Genomic DNA, 24,851 nt, shown 5'->3' on the forward strand with positions numbered 1-24,851 from the left:
TGCACTGATGCAATGAGAGTCAAGGTCAGCCAAGTTTTCACTTTGACTCCGGCAAGTTTCGATGCATGCAGATTGTCTGAATCAGTTAATACAAAGTGGTTTACATGCAGGAAACGTGGAGAACTGGCTCTGCTCACTGGAGAGCAGCCAAGACAAATGAATCCTGGCTCGTCACTCTTTAATACGAGCCATCACCGTGACTGAAACACATCGTCAGCCGATGAGGAGCGCTCTATATGTTGTATGGCAGCATGAAGCGACAGCAGACCACAAAGCGGCCGCTGAGGCCTCTGGGGTGGGTTTGTGTCGCCTCAGACGTCAGCCGAGTGGAGCTTATCTCACAGTGTGACACACTGACTGACTGAAAACTGAAAGAAAAGAAATCTGAAGTTCAGCTTACTTCATAAAACACTGCGGCCTCTGATTCCCACGTCCTGAACTGATTACCCCTGAGTTAACTCTCCAGTTTCATGAATGAGTTAGAATATTTAGAAAAAAGTTAACACAACCTGCAACAAGTTCGGAGTCCGATCTGTTAAAAGTACCTGTTAAAGGTGCGGCTCCTCACTTCCTTCACTCGGGTCTCTTCATCGTGTCCGATGTCCTCCCAGAGAGGACGTGAGGGGACGAGGAAGAGGAAAAGACGTGATGAGGATGGAGGACTTTATCGAACACGACATCCACCCCGTCCCTCCATCACCACCACGTCATCATGAGCCGTCCACAACTCATCTGTTAAATATGTGGAAATACGTGACAGTACGGTTTAATGTTTAGTACCGTAAACTTGTAAAACACGGTCCGGATACAAAGGCAGCTCATTTATCCAACACAGACGATTCCCCATCAGGCATCCATTTCCTTCGACACATCACCCCTACCAAGCCAAAAGCATCCGCCAGGGACAGTCCGGCCCTCATCCTGAGCTCCACTACAGGAATCAGATCTGCCTTGACTTCAGAAAACCACCAAAAACTCCAACCAGACAGGCTGACGTATGACCCAAACTCTGTCCAGTAAATAAAATATAACTCTGGTTTACCAGTCCTGGTGCTCTCCGGGTTGGTCAATGAGGAGCTGACTTCTCCACTTCACTGAGACCAAAGAAAACAAACTGAAGGGTCGATCACATCCTGAGAGCCATCAGAGTGTCGGTCAGATCCAGGTCTCGCTCAAACCGCTGACACCAGACGGTCCAGCTGCTGGCCGCCCATCTCAGATGACATCACAGCAGGCTGAAGGGCTGACGTTTCTATTGGCTGCAGGAGTTCACTGAAACACCACACTGAAGAGCCACTCGGGGGGGTCCGGGGTTGCAGATTTACCTCGAAACGTGAAGCCAACACTTACAAACACGAAACTGTCAGCTCAGCTGATGGTCGGCGATAACTTGGCCCCACAGGTTTGTTCTGTCCGTCACAGAAACGATCAGGGTGCTTTTGGAGTTGGATTAGCAGTTGTGTTGCTGAATCTTCCACTTGGGGTCTCATGATTGTGATCTGATTAACCTCTCACGCTGTTCAAACCCACAGGACTTCATCTGAAATCCTCGTGGATGTCCCAGAGTCTCCAAAGATGTCCAATATGTCAGGCTGAATCTTCAGGATATGAGTGGAAAAGAGTGTGTCCTGTGTTTGATCCACAGCTATCAGGTTCACTTCATTTTGCTTTCAGTAACCCAACACTCAACTAACCAGCAACTAACCAGGTCACCAAGTCATGAAGTCCCTGTCCCTGTGCGTCTGTCTAACTGTGATAGACAGACAGCAGAAGACAGATCGAAAAAGACAGCAGAGACAGCAGAGACTCTCAGCTCTCAGTTTTTATTTGGAGAATATTTTGGTACAAACAGAAAGTCTTTGGCGCTTGCTGGATGTTAACTTTGGATCTGCAGAGTTGACCTTAGCTGATTCAGGAAATTAAGGGTAATAACTGATCCATGGAACACATTTTAAATAACATACTTTTTAATCTTTGAGGGAAAGTATCAAGTATTTTCAAATGTAAAGGCTCAAGTCCAAGTGAAGCCTCAGGTCACTGGTCCTAAAGTCGAGTCTAAAGTCATCAGACTGGTGACTTGAATCTGACTCAAGTCCAAGTGACCAGACTGCTGTTAAACACAGGTATGTGTGTGTGTGTGTGTGTGTGTGTGTGTGTGTTTGACACTCAGATTGATGCTTTCAGGCTTGTGTGATGAGTTTCTGAGCTTTGGCCTCATCATCCTCCGCAGGAAGCTTCATGAAGTTCTGCCTCTGACGGCTGCTCGGCTGCCACGCAGGCTGTGAAAAATCATCCCGGTTTACGGATAGCATCAGCTCGTTTCCATATTACAGCGGACGGCGTGAAGGCTTTTCTTCTCTGAAGTACATTTATTCAGGAATCTGTTCTAAAATAAGGCTTACGTTGTGCTTGTCAGCTTTTTAATGTGGAATATTTCTTGCCATCTCATTCGGGTGTTTTTATTCAACGTGGATCCTCTTTCACAGCCTCTAAATGTCGACCTGCATCACTCTGAGCAGGATCGCTGGATCGCCTCCTGCTCTCTATGTGACGGCGACAAGAGCAAAATATACAATGAGCATCCAGCCTGCCCGCTTGTGTGAAACCTCCACTGATTCCATATTTCCCTCATTAGGCTGCAGCGTGCAGGCCAAGTCCATCTGCCTCCCATTAACGGTGGCAGCCAGAGAGGCTCGACTCTCACACAGCCTCAGCTTACGCAGCCCATGTGAAAGCCTCTATAAAAAGTTTCCCGTTGTTACCTTTGTGTCATGGAAAGTTGTCGTTTGGAGGAGTTCAGAGGTGGATGAGGTGGATGCTTTTTTCTTTTGCTGAGCAACCCTGCCACCTACTGGTAGAGCTGGGAACAGCACCAGCCTCACTCCCACGACCTCAAGGCCTTTATGAGCCATGACTTGCATTTTCACTGATATGACAAGTGTTTTTTCTTTTCCCTTACTTCCACGCTACTTTTATCAGCAGTTTATCCGTACTTTTTTTTTATTCTGGTCTAAATTAAATTTGTGATTATTCTTCCATCTTGTTCCTGTTTGTGTAGCGTGGAGGAGGCTGTGTTTCACTGACAAAATGTACGACTTGTCGAGGAAGCACACATGTCCATAGAATATGCTCAGAATAATAAAATGAAACATCCAACAGGTGTCCCGAGAATTTATATTAAATAACTTTTAATAATTAGTTCCCGATGTAGTGACCACATTAGAGGTCAACTTGTTGTTGTCCGCTTTGTATTGTACTGTGGAATTATGTGACAAATGCAAAGTATTCATGACAGTAACAGAGCTGTTGAATGGTAAAGTTGTCCTGACAGCTCAGTGAGGTGCTAATCAATCAAACTCAGGTCTGATCACAGAGAAAACACCTGTGCAGGTAAACCCTGAGGAGGTTTGACCGACTCTAACAGGAAGTGAATCTGTTTCCCTTCATAGTTTCCTTGCCTGATCGAGAGGTTCTGACATGAAGGAAACTACGTGTGAGGATTATTTGAGTGATTATGAGGGTCTACTGACCAAAGACTCTTTGTATACTCCCTCCTCAGCCATCAGTAAAAAAATAAAATCACACCTCCCCATTTTTCTGTCACTTGTTCACCTCTGACTGGGGACAAAAAGTCCTCAGACGAGGACGAGGGAGTGCTGTCAGACCTTTGTGGTCCGACCCTAACCGAACCCAGCTGGCTGCAGCTGCACCTTCTGACTCATCTCTCTCGTCCAGACGGTCCTCTTGAAACATGGTAGCACTGGCTCTGCCCTGAATGAGGGTCCCGGTCTGTGGTGCATGTGCTGAGCGAGGAGCTCTGTGGAGGAAATGTTTTGCCTCTGCGGTCGTGTTTATATCCGACAGGCTGTGATACCCCGTCAGGGCTGAGCGATGAGCGGGCTTCGATCTGGACTCGCTCCGGGATCTGCTCCGTCCAAAGCAATCCAAACTCTCCTCTTTCAAGCAGAGAAAAGTGAGAGTTTTAACACTTTGGTTTGGTAACTTGGCATGCTACACAGTTTTCACTTTATGGCAACCAGTTTTAATGACCGTGGGCTCATAGCAGGAACGTGACTCGGTGGGCTGCTGCGTCAACATGCTAACTGATTATTTTTAGCCTTGTGGTCGTCCACAGAGAGCCACCACTTCAGTCAAGAACAGTACTTCATACATTGTCTGTCAAAACTTCCCAGAGCTCACTGTCATGTTGATCCATTTTTAATCAACAAACCAATCAATAATCCACTGAGCGTGTCAGTGCTAGTCTCCAGTGTAGGCTAGTAAAAGCTCATTCTTACAGGTTCTGTGGGTTTTCTATTTGTACTTTTTTATTTGTACTTCAAATATCTACAGGAAAAAAACTCCCACCTCTCTTTCTCATTTGGTTCCTCTTCAGAGAGTAAAATGTTGACTGCCTGAGCCAGCCCTCATCTAAGCTTTAAAACAAACATTGTGTTCAAACTGAGATAATCAGCTACCATTAATAACGTGTGTCAGATATTTTCAGTTTGTTGTTTTGTCTGTAAAATCAACCTGATTAAAGCTACACTCGGCTGCGGTACAGTTCACAAACTGCTAACAAATGCTGACTCACAGGAGAAAACTCGTCCCGCAGGGCGTCGTGCAGGTCAGCTGCACGAGGCCTGAGGCCACGAGAAGCCAGAGGACGGATGAATGCCCGCGGCGTCGATCCCACCTGCTTCTCATGTCTCGTATGTGGGTCAAATACTCTCAGCTCCGCTGGCTGCTTCTCTTAGCTGGAAAGTTCAAGCTTGTCCATCACGACAGGATCTTTGAAGTCGTGTCGTTAATGTTTATGCCTCCATCACTTTGATTGTGGCAGGGATTTATTGTGCTCCTGCACCATTCGGCTGCATACCTACTTTATTATGCAGATTTATGGGAGCCGTTCAAGTGCCGCTCAGGCTCCTGCTTGTGTTTCACCTCGTCACAGTCACAGTCTGATTAAAACGACTCTGAGGTTAATGTGCAAGGAGTAAATCCTTCATATCGAATGGTTAGTGATGTTTCATACTCTGTCATTATTCTGACAAGGGCAGGAAAAGCTGTTAGACCGCTACTGTCCTGTGCCACAGCTGGTTCTGCAGCTGGGGGTCGAGACCTCGCCAGGGATCACAGAGTGGGTCACAGGATGAGCGTGAAATATGTGTCTCACATTTGACCTTTCTTTTCTGTAATTGTTTTCAGAATGTTGTGTCCATGTGTTTCGTTGTTTGTTTTTTTCTTTTTTTATGAGCAAGATATCTCAGAAACCTCAGATCTCAGATTTCAGCTCAGAGCTGCAAGCAGAAACCACCACAGGAGGCTAAAACACCCGGGAATCAAGCAAAAACAAACCACTGGCATCATTATCAATGGGAAACTCCGCTTCAAAACACACATCAAAGGGCGTTACAACGAAGCAGATCCAACTAAACCGAAAGCCCAGTCGCAGATAACGAGCATCTGACATCGATTTGTGCTTCAGGCAGAAGAGCTTGGAGCTTCATTTGACTCTCGTCTACTCAAAAAGGTCCTTCAGTCCAAAGGATCAGGTTGGTGTCATGAAGAACAAATCAACACTTGTGCTGCAAATAAAGCAGAAGAGGAAATGTGGCAGGAAAACGCTCGAGCTGACATATTGATTTGATCAGTCAGTGAACTCTCATTGCCTCCTGTTTATTTCTCATGTGGCTAATCTTCACATTGTACAGCTCTTAAACTCTGGACTCGACAGAGCACATGTAAATATTGTACTCTGACTCCGCCCCATAATGAAGGATACCTGCCAAAAAGTTGGCTTGTTTAGAGGTTGAAGATGACGATGAGGGTGATGAGGAGGAGCAGGGCAGGTGGCGAGCTGCTCAGCAGGAGGTTTTGGCCGCAGTGTGACGCGGCGCTGCTGTGGTACGTGTTTCCTGTGCACCGACTGTAGTCTGCACCGCAGAAGGAGCTGGAGCTCAGGCCGCTCCTCCAGTCGGAGTTATACATCCTCACCGTCCTCCGTCCTGGAAGAGCGGGTGGAGGGTCAAAGGTTCAACGTGAGGCTGCATACAATTAAAGGAACAGTTCACCCAAAAATGAAAATGAAGTCATTTCCTACTCACCCCCCAGGCAGAAGGGGGAAGAGTCAGCTAAACAGCTGGAGAAGCTCTGGATGAGCTGTGCGCACCCATTTTATATTTCATTATTTATATTTGTAATGTTATAAAACAAGTCTACAGCCTTTTCAGTTGCTGAGCAGATGCTGCAGTGCTGTTTTACTGTGAAACTCCAGAAATGCTTTGTGGACCAAGAAACTCCACCCAACTTCCCACCAGCTGAGGAGATGATCACTTATCACTTTTCATGTCTGGGTGAACCGTTCCTTAATGTTTAGCATATTTCTCTTGCTTAAGGATGTGAACATGTCGTCCACTGATGGGCGGTGGCTGCTGACGAGCTACATTTAGCTTAGCAACAGAAACAGGACGATAAATTTCACTCTTACTTGGTTCATAATAATCATAGATGAGCACACTCGCTTCCTGGACTTTGGCGACCATGAACTCCATGACCAGAGGGATCAGCAGGCACATCTCCTCTGTGGTCACCTGGAAACACGTTTCATGTCAGGGGAGCTGCAGTGAGAAGCAGCACATGGTGTCTGAGAGGCAATGAGGCTTACAGAGTCCAGGTACAGGATGACCTTCCCCGGCTGCGTCTCCACTTTCTTTACGATCCTGTCGGTCAGGACGCCGTCCGGCGGCAGGCTGAAGCCGCTCAGCAGACTCACCTCCATGATGGCCATGCCAGTCGCATTCAGACCCAAACCCTCCGACAGACTGCAGGGGGCGACACCAGAATGTCAAGTACAGAAATATGAATGTATACCTTTTACATGTTTTTAAATTGTGGTATTACTACTTTTACTTAAATACAAGACCTGAGTACCTCTGGAACATTTTATTGATGAGGTTTGAGGTAAAACAAACAAACAAAAAAATGTATTTGCGTGTAACAATTTCTTTCACTGATAATTTGACAAAGTTATGAGTAGCATTCACACTTTATTTGTATAAAAACATTATTATATTTATTTGGTTTTTTTGTTTGTTTTTTGTTTATTTGTTTTAAATTGTCACTTATCTTTACTAATTGTAATTGTAAATGTAAAATATAAATACAAAATCTAATCATTTAAAAATTACAAATAAAGATTACAAAGTTGTAAAATAAAGTAATGGATATTTACACACCGATTTGTTTACTCTGTTGTTTACCTTCCTTACTGATTGTGTTGTATTGTGTGTAAACAGACGTAGTGAAGGTTTGACACACTTCATACACAAGCTGTTGATTGTTATGTAGCCGGTACGGTTGTGTCATGCTGACGCTGTGTGAACCGTCGCAGAGCCGACCTGCTCACCTGCTGCAGATGTGCAGATGTGCTGAGTTTATTTGCGTGTCGATCAGCTCGACGTACAGGTGAAAGGCCTCGCCTCCGTCTGCGTGTCGTCTCCTCCTCGTCAGCTCGCCGCTCCTGACGTTGTAAAACACGTTCAGCTGAGGCGGAAGAAGAGACGGAAGATCAGAGCAGAACGCTGATCTCAGACCAGGCGGACATGATATCAGGAGAAAGTCATATGAGAGGTCACTGCAGAGTAAAGAATAATAAAACATAAATTGAAAACACTAGAGAAAAGTAATCGAACATGTCCTCAGACAGGCGGGAGATGAGTGGATGTTTGTGTTGTGATAAACCTGAACTTGACGTTTAAACTGTAATGTCACCTCAGCTCTACCTGCTGACCTCAGATCTGCTGGCCCTCCTGCTCTGTGTCTCTCTCCATCGTTTGGTGGCAGTTTGTGTACATATGAGTCTGCTCCTCCGGTTCCCAAAGTACTTTGACTACAAGCGCCTGCAGTGTTTGGTTACGACAGCTTTGATGGTGGCTGCAATGTCTGACTTTGTGTCGTACCTGAAACAGGGCGAGTCCGTGACCTTCTGCCGTCACCTGGAGGTTCAGCTCCTCCTCTGCTTCAATCTGAAATGAAATGAGACAAACTTTAGTCTCCCTGTTTTTAACCACCTGTAAAGTCTCTGTCCACTTAGATTTATAGAGGAGAAACAGAACTTTTTCGACTGCATGCGCCACTGAGCAGCTTTCATAGGAACTTCCTCTTGCACTACGTTTCTGTTAGCAACCTGAATCTGGACGACTTAACAGCTGATGATTGGATTTGTGGAGCAGGAAGTTCATTCTTCAGTATCAGGACTAAAAATATTCAGTCTCATTAACACGTCAGCACACGCTGGCTGTCGGACACACGGTCAGGTCAGTTTCTGCAGAACGTGACGTGTGTGTGGTGTCGGTGTACCTGCTGGCTCTGGTGGAGCAGGTAGTTGTCCTGGTGGATGTGGAAGGAGGCGACGCTGGTTGAAGCGTCAGAGTTCACTGTGATCGTGAGGTCAAAGTAACGAGACCCGGCGAGAGCTGCGAACGTGGACAAGGCCTGCAGAGCCACGACCGTGTCCTGAGAGAGGAGAGAAGACTCAGAGTCTCACGCTGCGTGCACCTGTCAGTCCGGTCCAAAATGTTACAGTTCAGCCTCTGAATGACTTTTACTTTGACAGTCACTGTCAGTTTCCTGTTGACTGCTGTTCAGGAGTGTGTTCATGTGTGCACATCTGCCTCTTTGCATGTCTGTGCATCTGTTTTTTGTAGACAACTAAGAGTCATTTTGGCTGACAGCCTGAGGAAAACCTTGCTGACATTTATTCAACACACTGCATTATGAGCCACTGTCACAGTGTTTAGCTCTTGTTTGTTTCCAGTCACGCATGTTTGTCCGTGTGGGCTAAAGGGTTAAATCCACTTTAGTCATCACATGCACAGACGACCACAGTTTCCTGCTGAACTGGCACAGATGGGAATTTCTCCTATTACATAAATCCAGTTTCACCAGTAAACAAAAGCCTTAAATTGTTTAAAGTTCAGCCACCATTTTTTGTATCAAGCTCCAACTCCATGCTAACAAAGATGTGCATGTAAACATTAAAGTCAGGGGTGATGTGAATATTTATGCACAGGCTGAACTTTATTAAACTGCTAACTTTATTGCATAAACATACAGAAGAGAGATTGTTGCTTTAGGTCCATGCTGTTGCCACAAAATCCTTCTACAGAATGTTAAATATTGCTGACTCTACTGATTTCTGTCTGTTCTCATACATTTAAGTATCTCACCTGAGTGCTCCCAAACCCTCCGTTGTGGTTCCGCTGTTGGCTGAGCCACTTCATGAGGCCGAGGCCCTCTGTGACGAGATCCAGCGTGTGTTGAGAGAGCAGCAGGTAGGACGCCATCTCAATGTCTGCAGAGCGCGGCTGCCATGACGATGACAGGCCGCCGTCCGGGGAAGACCACGTGGGCACACCCTCTATTCAGAGTCAAGCATCGTTAGAAAATATGATTTACTGATGGTGTGATTAAAAACCCGAGGGGACTGTTGTATTGTGGCTCTTACATCTTAAAAACAAGAGGTGACCATGTCTTCAGTGAATTTAAGAGATACAGACAGGAAGCTGAATGCCAGACTCACAGACCGGTGTTGCCCTCATGCTAAGTTAGCACTTCCAGCTAGCTAGCTTACTACATACCGCCCCAAAAAGTACATCACCAGCTAACTATGTTACAGGTTATGTAAAAAAACAAAAGGCAACTAGCATACTGACTGTGTAGTGTTTGGCGAGAATAGCTTTAGCAGCTATGTCTTTATTGAATTTGGGATTTCCACTCCAATAATCCCTGCTAACTTTACAGATAGCGTTGTGTTAGCCAAATTCATCCAAAAAGCCTTTCTCCTCATAAAGCATAAAAGCTAAGCATCCAAACAGCGCTAGAACAAAATAACAACCTGATTTTAACTAGTCTTATTGTGGGACATGTTAGCTTTAGCCTTTTAGCATGTAGCATTTTCAGAATCAGAATCAGAATTTCTTTATTAATCCCTGGAGGGAAATTCTTGTTTTTACAGACATTGCACATGCAGTATTCCCGACCAAAAATGTATTTGTAAGAAGTGGGATTCGAACCCACGCCTCCAGGGGAGACTGCGACCTGAACGCATTGTGTATGGAGTCTTTTAGCCCTTTTTACAGAATTTCTTGTCGACTCACGTCAGCTTAATTGGCTAGCTGGCATTAGTTAATAAAATGTGCAAAACCACTTGTCGCTGGCAGGAAATAAGAAGCCTGCTTTTGTCTACCTCTGTCTGAAATCAAGGAGTCGTTGTTTCAAAAAGCACCTCTGCCTGCTATCTTCATCATGACATTCAAGGAGAAAAATGAGCTGTCATCATACCCTTCATCTCAGCTCGTCCAATCAGGCTGCTGAGTGCTGTTTTAGCACTGGAGCTGCCAGCCAGAGCCAGAGCGTAGGTGAGCAGGCTGAGGCTGTAGTTACTGGAGACACCGAGAGCGAGACGGGTCTCCAGGAACATCAGGGCTGCAGACACCTGGCTGTAATGCTGTGCCTGACAGACAGGGAAAAGGGCAGCAGTTCTGTGTGAAGTCACTTCAGCTCAATGGCATTTAATGAGGTCGGATCATAAAGACGCAGCGTGATGAGGCAACATCTTTGGACCTGAAAATGTTGGAATGTTTTCTGTTTGATCCCATCTGTGGCCACATTATGTTTGTTTAGCTTTCACTCCTCATGTTTTTACAGACCTCTCATTAAAATCAAACTTTATTGATCCCTGTGGGGAAGACAGATTAAATTAAGTGCCAAAAGTCAAACAACAGAACCTTTTCCTACATGTGGTTCGAGAGAACTGATTTGTCTTCTGTACAGAAAGTATGCAAGACCTAATCAGTCCTGTAGCTGCAGTGCATTCTGGGTGATCATTTTTATTTCCAATTGACAGTCATCTGTGAAGCACTCTCAGGTGCACTCACCTGTATGAAAGATGCTGCAGTCTACAAATGAGCTAGATTAGTTTACTGGCTCTCACCCTCACGTCACTGTCTTCCAGCAGGGCGATGAGGACATAGGCTGTGAGGGAGACGGGGCCATCCAGGCCTCCTTGGAGCTCGGTGTGGATGACCCGGCCATGCTCTTCGAATCTCCCGTCATTCCCCTGCTGGGCTCCTAACCAGGCCGCCGTTCTGTGCAGCATGTGGTCGTCGATGCTGATGAAGGGCCGCGCCTGAAGGAAACACCTCAACACAAAGGCAGAGAGCCTGTAGAGGCGGAGTTTAGTTAGTGTCTCTGAGGAACATTTCAGTCCATTTTTAAGCTACACGTATGACATACCAGGTGCTCCCGGATGGGTCCTGGTCTCCGAAGGCGCTGAAGGAGCCATCTACTCTCTGATAGGACAGCTCTCGCTCATAACCTGGTGAGAAAGACACCAGAGATTAGAAAGCACTCGGGTCATCTTCTGGGCTCGGAGCTCCTAAAATCATGTTACAAATACAAATACAGTTAATTTAAGTTGTTACAAATATTTTGTAAAATCAAGAACCGGGTTAGTGATGCTTGTCTGCTCTTGCTGCCCCATTTTTGAAATGATAGCACAAGTAGAAATACACATATTTCTGTACAAATACATACAGCATGTATGTTACTGTGACGACCTGCCCGTCGTCGGCGTACCTTTCATCATGTACGCCGTGGCCTTGTCTGCGATGTCCCGGTTAGCCTGTCCCGTGGCGCTCAGATACTGGAGAACGTAGATGTTTGGTGCAAAGTTGATCATGTTCTGTTCCCCACAGCCATGAGGCATCTGAATCAGAGAGTCCAGGCCGCTGATGGAAGGACCGAGGATGTCGCCTTGGTAACCATGGAAACCAGACACATCAAACATGATGAGTAACACCAGTGAGAAGAGTCGCGTTTACTGAGCCAACCTAAACATCACATCACGTCGAGCTGTAAATACAAAGATGCCTTCTCACAGTCTCATCAAGCTGTTTCTGTTCCATTTGCTTTTATTTGGCAAATGAATGTTTTTTTTAACTATTGATATTATTATAAACCACCATTTTCTGATGACACTAAATCTGAGTGAAACTGAGTTCAAACTGGTTGACCTCTTTATATGGATATTGACAACAGTGAGGCTAAATGTGCGAGTGTGTTTGTCATCTTATCAAAATGTTAGTATAAATGAGTGTAAAATCTAAAGATTTCAACACATCTGGAGAAGCTTCAGTGTCAGTAGTTTTGTAAGCTTCCTCAAGTCGCTCTTCCTCCTCGTTTTTTTCATCAGTATGTTCATCCGGTCTCTGCAGTCATCACATTTGACATGCAAACTTTGTAGCACGAGGTCAAGTTTAGCTCGATGGGAAAAGTCAGACTGTGAGGTCATGTTTCCAACGATCACATGACGAACTGCACCCAGCCGCTTCATCACAAGCTTCCTCCTCTCTGCTGACACGGCATCAACCTGTAACACCACCACAGCGCTGATTCTCGCTGTTCCTCTGGCTTCTGCCTTCAACACCTGGAGCGTTCAGGAAAGTACGAGCTCGGCGTGCTGCACACGTATGTTTGGCGTTGAACGTCTGCTCCTCGTGTGCGGCGCTTGCTGTTTGAACTTGTGTGCTCCACAGACCACAGAACATGAATGAAACGACCTCTGGTTGTTATAATCCATGTTGCTGAGCACACGTGAGTCAGTGCTGGAGTCCATATGTGGGAGAAACTGCAGGTTGATGTTGTTTGTTCCTGCTTTGGAGGAAACTAAATCTGAATCTTTGCAAATGGTTTCACTTTGCTTTTGTCTTTGTTGTGATCTGCTCGTGTGCTTTGTGTTTATCTGTTTTAATCAAACCTTAGAATTAACTACAGCGACACAGAAGGAGTATACATTCATTTGACATTATTTTAGAAGTTAATTCATTTGTAAAATTGTTTCTTTCTAAAATAATGAAATATTTAAAAGGACAAAAACTTGGCATTAAAAGTAACTTGACCCTTCAAATAAAGTGTTAGCAGAAATGTCCAGTACAGCTCGTCCAGTGTGGTTTTGAAAAGGAGGAATTTACACCCCTTTTAAGCTGTGGAAGGGAAGCTGAACGTGGATTATGTGTTTACTGTGCACACAGTTTTCTGTTCTGAGACCTCAGGTGATCCAGGACTGAATCTGTGTTTGTTTCCCGGCAGTTTGTGACTCAAGGTTTTTCTTGTTTACTGTGTTTACATACCAACAGCCGTCACTGAAACCCTTTCACTGCCCTCAACAACATCTGCTGGGAAGGTGAACACTACATCTCTGGAAAGGCTTGACTGCAGGGGAGAAACCTCAAACAGCAGCGAGGCGGAGAAGGTCTGCTCCAGCCCTTCAGCCTGCGGAATCAAGAGCCGAGAAATGTGGAAACACAACACGCAAACAAGCCTGGTGAGTAACATTTCTGGGAAAAGCAGGGCTGTATAACAAGATCAAGACCTCTTTGGTTACAGTGGGGCAGCAGATGAAGGTCAGTTACATTACAGGAGTTTCCTGTGTGAAACACTTTGTGTTTGCTTTGGAGCTGCAGAAGGCTGACTGATGCTCTGATAAACACAATCTGACAGGCTCAAGATGCTGAACGTCTCGTTTCTAACTTCAATGGTTCTTTCACTTTCAGTTAAAAGCCTCAGCTCAGGACCAGCCCTCCACTCCATGGCCAACAGTCCAAAAACAGGAAACATTCACAGGCCACAAACAAAATTTTAGAACTTTTTTGAAAATCTTTGTGAAATCTTTGTGAGAATTTGGCCTCCTTAGCACTCTTTAGCAGTGCTAAGGAGTCTCAGGGGCAGTCGTGGATCAGCGGTTAGGGTGTCGGACCCGTAACCGGTGGATCGCTGGTTCGATTCCCCGTACCGGTGTCCATGGCTGAGGTACCCTTGAGCAAGGTACCCACTGCCCCGGGTTTGCTGTGTGTTTGCACGTCACTTGGGTGGGTTAAATGCAGAGCACGAATTTCGTTGGAGTGAGTTCCCTGTCACTTTCATCTTTCACATGTATAGGTCACAGGCACGCTGTATGACTCGCGTCAAACATTCATCATACTGTACGGATGCCGTAGGAGTGCTCATTTTGGCAAATCTTCTGTGAAACCTCCGAAAGTTTTCATGAATTGAAAAAAAGTTTCCTCAAACTTTTGTCTCGGTTTCAGTGGAACATAACGTCTGTATTGAAATGAGACTCGCACAGGAAGCGATTGGTCTATCGTGCAGTAATGAAAAGAAAAAGAGCAGTAATGATTGGCTGCAACTCCTCTGTGCATGTTGTTACAGCAATCCAAGTAACGCGAGTAAAACCAAAGTAATTAATGTTTGTTTGACTTGATCTCAATGAGATTAGCTGTTTGAAGACAGTGATAATCTACTAATAATCTGCGCCCATTTTGAAGGTATTTCAATCCCAAAATGTTTTCCCAGATCGTTGGAACTTCAGTTACCAACTTTGTTGAGTTTCAAAACATCACTAGTGAGCCAAACCATTTCCACTGCAACCACATCATGTGAACCTCCCTGGTTCTGACATCCAGCCTGTGATTGTCTCACAGCACCTTGACGAGCACCGTCGTGCGGACAAAGTCGGACGCCGCAGACGACATGGCCTTCACAGAGACGGGCATCTCTCCGAGGACCAGCGGCCTGATGGGAATGAGGACGGACGCTCCGCTCTGACTCCCCACAGACAGCTGACGAACACTGGGCACGGGGAGATCCTCATTGTCTGGGAAGACGAACTCAAATGTGTCGCTCTGTGCGACAATCACCATGACCTGCCAACAAAGACGGGGAGAATCCGCCCAGATCGGGTTAAACGGAGAGACTGTGGGAAGGAACAAAAGAAGCCTGCTGTTGTAACCAAGTATCAAGTTAAAACATGGACACTGAGAACATCACAAGTGTTTAATGAGCTCTTTCTCATTAATGTGTGGAAGGATCCAAAGCTTAAAGAGAACCTGGGTCTGCTCTTTATCATGGCTTCAGAGAGTCACAGAAGATATTAAAGTCACCTGATGCCACATTAGATTATCGCAACCCGATGCCTGCAACAACCTCACTAACCCTGTGAACCACTTGTAATCCACAAACAGTCACCTGTAATGAAACACCTGCTGTTGGTCCACAGTGACATATATCTCACTGTCACACTGATTTAAAGCAGAAAACATCTTGTAGCCCGAGTAGGTCAACAGCAGGGCTCATACACATCTTCCATTTCAGTTCCATTTTGTCTCCACAGCAGCAGCTGAGGCTTATGGGTGTCAGAGTATTTAAATCCACCCTCCACACCAAAGTAACCAACAACAGCCACCTGCATCGTTCATAGGAAATCATCTTTGACATTTTACATTTACAGTGGGACACTTTCCATCCAGGCTCGTGTGTGTGAGGAGGACCGGACTCACCTCCAGGTCCTGTGGGAGGTAGTTGAACAGAACGACCTCCAGCAGCAGCTCCTCTCCTCGGATAACGTAGGCCGGCAGATTCAAGGACAGGAAGAAGTCCTGGAACACCGTGAGCTGCAGGAAGACCACACACACACACACACACACTATGTACTGTCTCATCAGGTGAAACAGGACAACACAATGCTGGTACTAACAGCTGCTGAGTCAAAGGGGTTAAAAACTGCTGGAGAAGGAAAATGAGAGAAGACTAAAATAAACTGAAACAACACTGAACGGATATCAGAAAATGTAAAGAAGGGAGGCTGTTTATGTCTTCCGCAGGAAGTCGCTGAAGCACCGTAAATACCTCTGCGGGACCCTCGACGAGGCCCAGGCCGAGGCTCTCGGACATAACGAAGGCGGTGGCTGTCCAGGTGGTGATGCTGTCTGGTACAGTCAGAGTGATCTCTGCTGATGCTGAATTACTGTGGAAAAACGAGAAGACAAAGATGATTTTCAACATAAAAACTACAGTGTTTACCTGTAGAGATAAGGAAACATGGGTTAGCTCTGCAGTGTACTCTGAAGGAAATCAAAGTGTAAAAATGTCCACAACGCAGACAGCTTTGTTTGTGTGTGTTATGAGCTTCCCTGCTGCTTAATTTATTTAGCTTCTCCTTACACTCCCAAAGCTGCAGACAAAGCTGAAAAGCCAGCCATCCATTTTCTATACCGCTTATCCGACTGAACAGCCACCAAATATTGTTAAGAAAGAGGCAACTTTTCACTCTGCAACATAACGCTTGAGTTATGTCTCCAGCTGAATGTTTGCCAGACTTCACCCTGTGTTGGTGTCCATCCATATCCAGGTCTCTGGAAAGTCCCAGCGCTCTCGTGGCTCCTGTTGTTGCTCCATATGTGAACTGTCTGTCTGGGAGAGTGTGTGTATTCCCTCCCCTGCTGTTTGGAAGATGAGTGTCAGTTATGTTAGCATCATAGAGACACAATCAGGCTAAAATAAAATAACTTTTCATTTGGATAAACGTTCATTCTTCAAACTTACGAAATACGGGAATCAGCTCACGTTCCGTATGTAAACTGGCATCGGTCAACGCCACAAGATCACATGTCTGCACAGAGACACAGAACACACACAAATGTTACTGGATTAGTGTGTTAATGGCCACCGGCTGTGTTTAAATGCTTAAAGAGAAGATCTAGGAACAGAGGCATGATCCAGCATTGGAGCCAGATCCTCCTGGGTGAAGAGGGAGTTAACACAATACTGCAGTGATACAACAGATGCGGTGTGTCTCTGGGGAGGCCCACCTTAAAGACGGAGTATGGATCTCCCATTCTAAACATGTCGGAGTGGGCGTCAGCCATGGAAAGGCCGTACTTTCCCATCTCCTTCAGCACCTGGGAAAGCGACACAAACATCCTCAGAGCTGCATACTGTTGCAGCCCACAGAAAGAGCCACAAAACAGACTGTGACACAAAGAGAATGCGTATTGTTAAAAAACCTGTCTGACCCAGCTGGGGTAACACAGTTCATGGTGCCTCAGCTCAGACTAAACCGATACTGGGGTGGGGGCAGCAGATTGGATTTCACTGAAACCCGCAGGGGATGTTACACCAGGAAAAACATGGGTGGTGGACATAAAGCTGGAAAATTGTTACTGAGAGGAGAAGAAACCAGAGAGGAGCCTGAGGAGTCGTGGAAGCCTCTGGTATTCACAGATCACAAGGTGAACTGTTGTAAATCACAAACAAAGTCACCTGTCAGCCTACTGTGTGTACAAAACACGTGACTCGTGAGACTGACAGACTGAAGGCACAGACTGATGAAGCACTGCCTTCTCAGTCACAGGTTCGCTGTATTCAGCATCTCAGTTAGGCATGCATGTTGATGTACTTTGGAGTCAGAACAGAGTAAAGGGAACGTGACTTGACGCCGACTTCTCACCGTGTCCTTGGTGATGTCATTGTGTGATCCCGCCCACTGTGTGGACTTGTCAACCACCAGGATCCCGACCAGAGAGTCGGGCTCCGCCACTGTGACCCTCAGAGAGACCTGATCGGCTGGCCTCCTCACAGAGTCGCTCCAGCTCAGAGACACCTGCAAGATGTCCACAGGCAGGACAGTAAGACATCATCATTACATAGTCACACACCAGACGTCAGATCATTATTTTGTTTTGGCCTCAAGACAAATGAGTGTAGAATAACAGTAAAAACCACATAGGCACATAGAACCAAACTTATGGGAAAGCTTCAAAAGAGGAGTCCACCTGAACTGGATCTCATAACCACTTTAAAGTGAGTCTTCAAGGAGTCCACACCCCTTCTGACTGCATAACCACTGTCATCAACTGCGCTCAGCTGATACACAAGATAGTTTGACATCTTTGGTGACAAATTTAGTGACTACTGGATGATGTTTAAGTCTTAAATATCTTTTTTTTCTGCCTCTGATGGTCACTAATTTGGTTTAGAGGCAGGTAGGATCCAACACCATCTTTCAGGGCAGCACAAATGTTATGCTGAAAACAAGTGAGACAATAAATCACCTGGTTTTGTAAAGCCTGGGTGATGGGTATCCGTATCACGTCGTTGATAACCTCACCACTGGGATGCACGCAATAGACGATGATGCAGGCCAGAGGAGCCCAGGTGACCTCTGGGATCAGAGCTACAACATCAGAGCTTTTCCCAGCAGAAACCACCTGACCTCTGGACTTAACCTTCACACACAGAACAGACGTGAGGCCTTTTTCTTTGATTCGAAATTTTAAACTTAAAGCTAAATTCATCATTTTTTGGCCACCAGGGGGCAGACAAAACCAAATAGCACTGCAAAATAACAGAATGAAAGAAAAACGCGAGAAGATGGAAAGTGGAAATGATTAAATGCAATAAATTTAATAAAGCATCTTCTTTGAGCGGCATCATGTGGTGCTCACCATGTAGTGAAACTCAGTCACTGGAAAATTCCTCTCAATGTGCAGCAGGAGGGGAGAACCAACCTGAGGGAGGAGAACGTTGGGACAAAATGACTTTAGAAGCACAAGTGGTTTTGTGTGCGTTTGCTCTTGGAAGCGTTTGGGAGTATTTCCTCAGATGTAAACTGTACTCAGTCCCTCATACTGACCTCTGGAGGTCTGGAGGGGTTCAGAATCTGCAGGTAGGAGTGACTGGGCGAAGTGTAGCTTCTGTACAGTTGCAGAGTGTTGTGGCTGTTCTCAAAAGAAGCCTACAAACAAACGAAAATATATGAAAGAGTAGTTTTTTTTCCTGGTGCTAAATAATCTTGCAGATATTGTTTTGTTTTTGGTATCTGCAGCTGACTTAAAAGTCACGGTTTATCTGTAGTCAGAACATTTTCTTCACTTCGGTCAGGTTCCTGTAATAAAACCAACTTGCCCTAATGCTCTGACACAGTAACAGTGGCCATTAGAGAGTCCTGGAATATATATAATATATAATAATATTTTATGCTGTTTTGTATAGCAATAAAGGAGATAAAAAGATCATCTTACATCAATGGTGAGTGTTTCAGTTTCATTCATGACCTGGATGTGGAGGGGTATTACTCCATCTGGAGGGACAGGAAACTCCATTTCTTCAGGCAGCATCTCTTCTGGACGGAGATGCCCGTCCCTCGAAAGACCTGACATGTTTGATTGACGGAGCACCATGTGGTCCATCTCATCCATTTTCCAACTCCACGGGCTTTGCTTGTGCTGCATCACTGACACCTGAACAGTCTTTCTCTGGTCCTCCCGTGACAGCGGCTGATTGTTGTATGTGGATATCTTCAGCTGCAATGTGTTTGGAAATACAGAGCCGAGAGTACACTCTGTTGTGTATGGTGCAACAAGAGGCCTTTGGCTTGAATGCTAGCTGAAATAAACAAATTCAATTCAGACTCCTCCCTTACCCTGGCAGTGAAGTTCAGAAAGGGCCTCAGTATTTGTGGATAGCCATCAAAAGAAACTTTATATCTGAACTTTGCCAAAGACACCTTTGCTGTGCTGTTGTATGTGAGACCTGAGAGAAGTCGAGAGATACAACATCAGTCCACTGCAGCAAAGGTACAAACTCTGATTCAAAGAGCTGAACCGGACTGGAATCTGGCAGAACCAAGCAGAACGTAAAGTCTAAAGGTGCATCCCACCCAGTTTGTTGTTTTATTTGTATCCACATGAATGTACCTGTTTTTAGTCTGGTTCTAAAATATCTTATTTGAGACAAGATACTTTTTCTTGTTTTCTTGTTGTGTTGGCACATGATTTTGCTTTTTGTAAAGAGTATGTATCCAATTTTATTGCTGTTTTTCTGGTTTTTGACAGCTGACTTTTGCAGTGAAAAATCAACCTGCAAAATATTCACATTACAGAATTATTTTATTTCCCTAAATTCCCAGAAAAAAACCCTCTGAGGACACGAACTCAGTGTCGTCCTCTCTGACTCGTAGTTTGAGTTTCAGTGGATTATGACTCCCAATCATCATCTATTCGTCTTTGATGGTGAAACAAGTGATGCACTGAAGTGAGACTTCAACAAATGAGTGCAGCCTGGAGGTGATGGTGTGAGGCGAAAACAGATTACCTGTGAGGTGTTCAGTCACATGAACCACAATCATGAGGAACTTATCATCCATGTAGCCATCGTAGAAGAACTTGTCTGGAGCTCTTTTTCTCATCAGGCGATAGTCCGGAACGTCGAACATGAAGTCTGCAGTGCCGTCAATCTAAATCAGTTGAACAGTCAAACTTACCACTGAGGATGAGAAGTATGTGATTTATGGAAATGTCTGAAACAAGTACATCCTCAACAAATATAGTACAGTTTTTACACACCTCTCTATCTTCATCAAAAGCTTCTCTGATACCATGAAAGGAATAGAGGAATGTCATGTTCATGTGGCCCTGGACAGGCTTGCCATGTACGTACCTGAGCATGAAAAAACATAATCCTCAGGTTTCATTCACAAACGACAATGAAACGAACATGTGCCACAGGAACAGGAAGGTTCTCACTTTGCTGTGATGGAGCCCCACAGAATTTCCTCCTGATGAATGACTTCTGGAGCTTTTATCACAACTTCAAACTTTGGCAGAACTGCAATCACACACACACACACGAATGGACTGGATGACAGCTGTGGAGGAGGAAGTATGCAGCTCACGTACTTATAAGTAACAATACAACAATCTCAAAATACTCCATTACAAGTGAAAGTTCTCTGCTGAAAAGTTTACTGAAGTGAGCAGTAGTACAGTTTAGTCAAGTGGCTCCCAAACCGGGGGTCAGGCCCCTCCAAAGGGTCAGCAGATAAATCTGAGAGGTCCTGAGATGATTAATGGGAGAGGAAAGAGATAAAACAAAATTCTGAAACACAAATCTGTTTTCAGTTTTTGGACATTTGATGGACTTGGACTTTTTGCTTTGATTTGTGAAATACTGGATCATTTTACCACTTTGGGCTTCAAACAGAATTTAAATGAAACCATCTGAGAAGATTCGATGTGAAATGTCTCTCACTGACAGACACGACTCCACACTCTTTTGTAAGTGGTCACAAGCCAAGAGGCTGGTGATGTAATCTTTAACAATGTGTTGTATTTCATGAGGTGGTGAAATCTTTATCTGAAAACTAACCAGAAAATGTATCTGTTAAATGTATTGTGCTCTCAGCTGTCAGATGTCTGTGTTCAGATGTATAGAATACAGTGCATGAGTGAAGGTTCACTTACTTCCCACCAAAAGATTTAAAGTGAAGTGAACTATTTGTGCTTTCATTTATTATAAACGTTAGTACAAACGTATAAACGTTAGAGGAAACATACCATAGTTGGCCACGTTGAAATACTTCCCACTTGACACACTCTGTAAAACAAAAAGAGGATGAACCCTTTTGATTTAGCCAACAACATGACCTTTCTGCTTTCCAACGTGTAGTGAGAATTAAAGTTTCAAGGGGGCATTTGAGTCCGGTGTTTCCTCAAACTAGGGCCAGGGTCTTTATTTACCTCATCTACAGGTTAATATTATAGACAGGCTTTTATTTCTAATTCTCTCTCTTTGATAACTTTACTTAATCTAATTTTAGTATGGAGCCTCCTTGTTTCCTAGTCTGTTCTTACACTGACTGTAGTGACGATGGTCCATTCACCCAGAGGTGGGTTTTCAGACAGCTGAAACTCTTTGGACACAACCCCGAGGACACTGTCTACCGCCAGCCACTGTCTCAGCAGGTTTCCCCTGGGATCCTGGATCAGGAAGGACATGGACAGAGAGAAATGAGAAGAGCTGTGGTAAAGGAGCCAACGCAAAATCCAAAACATGTTTTTATTACTAAAGTGAAAACAAAAGACACGAGACAAGTTCACGTTGATTTGTTGGATTTTTTTCATCTTTTTTTTCTTTTGGCGGGTCAATTGAAATCCATATTAGGAACTGTTGATTATTGTCTTATTGTCTGTTCTTATCTTTTGTGTTTGTTTGTTGTGTTTGAGTGTCCTTAATGCGGACATGTTGTGAACTGAAAATACTGAGGACCTTGTGAAGAGATAACAGTTTCATTTTTCAGAGAACTGTTCCTTTAAATTCACTACGCTTTGGCAGTCAGACTGCTGTAACCCGCCTTGGATTCACGCATAACAAACATGTTTGAGTATTGACACTTCAGTAACTAAATGGTGTATTTGGAGGGTTGAGTCATTTTTTCACACATGTATTCTATGAAAAATACTCACTCTGATGATGATGTCCACTGGGCTTGCGAAGGGTTTGCCATCAGGGTGAATGGACACCACCCTAACCTTCACCACCTGCCCGGGCAGATAGTTCAGTTTGTCTGTCTGAATGAAGGTGGAGAGGCATGTGGGGTCGAAGTGCAGCTGTGTTGAGTTGGAGAAAACCTCAGTGCTACCCATGTGACCTTTGACCTCCAGGCTGTAAGGACGCCAGTAGCTGGACTCGCTCTCGTGGATCTACAGAGGTACAGCATTTAGCTCCGTTCAGAGGTTTAACTGAGAAATGTTTGGAATCCTAAAGTTCCTGAGACTAATGGACCAAAGGACAATTGTTCTGTTTAACCTGCGTGACCCTCGTAGAAATCTGTTTTTGAAGCTTCGACATTTAATGTTCTGTTCAACAGAACATTAGATCTCCTCAACAGCTGTCTGAATTTCACCTGATGGGATCTGGTTCTGTTCAGAGGTGTCTCTTTACAATCGAAGGAAAAGCCAAAGAAATTTTGTTTGTTCTGGTTTCATTTGGCAAAAGAAACCTCCCCACCAATGATAAGAGGCAATTTAACAATTTAAGAGTGTCCACAGACTTAGAGGCAATTGCAATGATTTTATTCATTAGCACTAAACACAAAGTACAGCTGAGGCTGATGGGCAAGTCATTACAATTTTAGGTCATTTTAGGTTTTAGGTACATTAGGAACTGAAGTGTTGAAGTAAAAATTACAAATCATCCTGAGTGGAACATGAATTTCTGATCCACATTTTACTCTGGACCATGGAAATGGTCCAATCAACGTTGCCAACCCTATAGAGCCCATCATTAAAAACTAACAAGCTTAAATCTTAAAAATTATGAAAGTCATACTTACAGGTGGCAAAGTCAGCAGCTTGGTTGAACCTATGAAATTGCATTTGACAGAAATACTTACTTATACTTCAAATAATTGAAATCAGAAGACATGTTGTTGACAAAATGTTTCACCTCCTTCAACTGCAGCAGTGTTGGAGGCCACGGTCTGGTCTCCATGAACAATGTGAGCAGACACAGTGACTGGCGAGGTGGTCAGGATGGTGACCGATAAAGACGTCTGGACTCCAGGACGGAGGGATTTTGGAGTCAGCAGCAGGTAGGAGGGCTGAAGGTCGGCGCTGCAACACCAAACGAAAAGAGATGAACCAGGTATAATACACAAACTCTGCTGGATTAGCTGTTGTTTGGCGGGGCAGCAGAACTCTGGAAACTTAGTAAGAAATATGATGTGACAGTTTTGTTTTGTTGTCCATACCAGCATTGCAGATTGCTTTTATTTTTATTTTAATCTTTTGTTATAAAGAATGGGGATGTTACATCATAAGTCACAAATTGGCCATTTTCGGATTGTTCAAGAGCCATTTATTCATTAATTCTGTTTGGCTTGTCTGTTCTGGGCTACTGTAGAAACATGGTGGTGCAAGAGGACCTGCTCTCTTGGTAGATATAAAAGGCTCATTCGGAGGTAATTAAAACACAGTTTTGTTATGTTTTCACAAATGAAAATATCATTGGGAAAATTTTTATGAATATATGAACATGAATATTTTTCCTATCTTTGCCCTGAAATCCTCCACAGTCCTACACATTGAACCTTTAAATGAGACATTTCACTAGTTATGTAGACTATAACATCTTATATGTCACACAGTGAGAGTCCATATGTTAACTTTATGTACAGGGATAACAGCTCCCTCTGCTGGCTATTTACTGTAGATATGAACAAGAACAGCTGAACGAACACAGAACACCACACATTAAGATCCGCACATCAAGATGAAATGTAGCAGACTGGTTAAGATTATAGTCTAACTCCTGCTTGTCGTTCACAGGGTATTTTCCACCATGTTGGCTGTTATATTCTGGATAAGTGAGTGTTTTTTTTAGTTTACAATTGATTTTCTCTTACCACAATGAAAATAGTTTGACATATAAATTTGGAGTTGGGCAAAAGATTTTATTTCCACTCCCCGTAAAAGCTGGCAGCAACAGACTCTGACTGCCACGATGCACCACAGAGCAACACAGGAAATCATTCCTGCCTGTCGCCATCAAACTCTGCACACTCACTTTTATATATGCAGTGTATTTACGGTTTCTACACATGTACACACGTACGCATGTGAATTCCATGTGAATTCTGATTCTGATTCTGATTTATTGTACTCATTTAACTGACCATTGGTGAAATCTAACAACTCTCGTCAATGGAAGGAAGTCTCTGCTGCCAACTACTGGCACATGAGCTTGTTTTTGGAACCAACAGGCTAAAACTGAGATTTATTTAATTTATAACAATAGGAAACAAGAAAACAATTCCCCATAACAATGTCTGAAACCAAAAATCAGGACCTTGGACAGCGGCGGCATAAATGGCTGAATAGATTCAGGACAGATGGAGCCAACAGTATGAGTTTACTGCTGCTGATACTGCCAGAAATACTGTGAGCACTTCATTTGTGTTTGTGTTGACTTTGAAAGACAGACTGTACAGCACTGACAATCAAAGCTTCATTTTATGTTGTCTTTCAACAACAGATTGTACAGCACTGATAATCATCTGTTTTGTTTATTCATGACAACCGTTTATTTACCCCCCCAGCACACCACAGTGTAACAGAGGACACTGGCAACCACAGACCGGTAGAACATCCACAGCAGTTTGCTGTAGATGTTGA

General features: G+C 44.4%; 1 protein-coding gene across 1 annotated transcript; it reads right to left on the minus strand.

The window, feature by feature from the left end:
• Nucleotides 1–1,804: 1,804 nt before the first annotated feature.
• cd109 (CD109 molecule) lies at nucleotides 1,805–22,352 on the minus strand. Its single transcript, XM_046373784.1, has 31 exons — nucleotides 22,143–22,352; nucleotides 21,531–21,656; nucleotides 21,234–21,273; nucleotides 20,424–20,505; nucleotides 20,244–20,337; nucleotides 19,993–20,134; nucleotides 19,322–19,431; nucleotides 18,921–19,202; nucleotides 18,533–18,634; nucleotides 18,345–18,407; nucleotides 17,952–18,125; nucleotides 17,348–17,500; nucleotides 16,710–16,799; nucleotides 16,444–16,510; nucleotides 16,223–16,340; nucleotides 15,748–15,865; nucleotides 15,399–15,512; nucleotides 14,547–14,765; nucleotides 13,194–13,335; nucleotides 11,641–11,817; nucleotides 11,299–11,380; nucleotides 10,997–11,225; nucleotides 10,345–10,516; nucleotides 9,231–9,421; nucleotides 8,362–8,517; nucleotides 7,962–8,027; nucleotides 7,409–7,545; nucleotides 6,668–6,824; nucleotides 6,491–6,593; nucleotides 5,786–6,008; nucleotides 1,805–1,906 (listed from the first exon to the last, which is right to left on the minus strand). The coding sequence occupies exons 1-30, from the start codon at nucleotides 22,320–22,322 to the stop codon at nucleotides 5,806–5,808; spliced, it is 4,089 nt and encodes a 1,362-aa protein (XP_046229740.1). The 5' UTR covers nucleotides 22,323–22,352; the 3' UTR covers nucleotides 1,805–1,906; nucleotides 5,786–5,805.
• Nucleotides 22,353–24,851: the final 2,499 nt, after the last annotated feature.

This window comes from Scatophagus argus, chromosome 19, assembly GCF_020382885.2.
Source record: "Scatophagus argus isolate fScaArg1 chromosome 19, fScaArg1.pri, whole genome shotgun sequence".
NCBI lineage: Eukaryota > Metazoa > Chordata > Actinopteri > Scatophagidae > Scatophagus > Scatophagus argus.

Excerpts from the sequence above, each read along its gene's own strand:
- cd109 (XM_046373784.1), bottom strand. The coding sequence starts at position 22,322 with ATGGGTAGCACTGAGGTTTTCTCCAACTCAACACAGCTGCACTTCGAC. Across the intron at positions 11,818-13,193 it reads GGTTTCAGTGACGGCTGTTG|GCGACATCCTCGGTCCTTCC; the intron begins GTATGTAAACAC and ends ATGGTTACCAAG. Across the intron at positions 7,546-7,961 it reads ACGGACTCGCCCTGTTTCAG|CTGAACGTGTTTTACAACGT; the intron begins GTACGACACAAA and ends CTTCCGCCTCAG.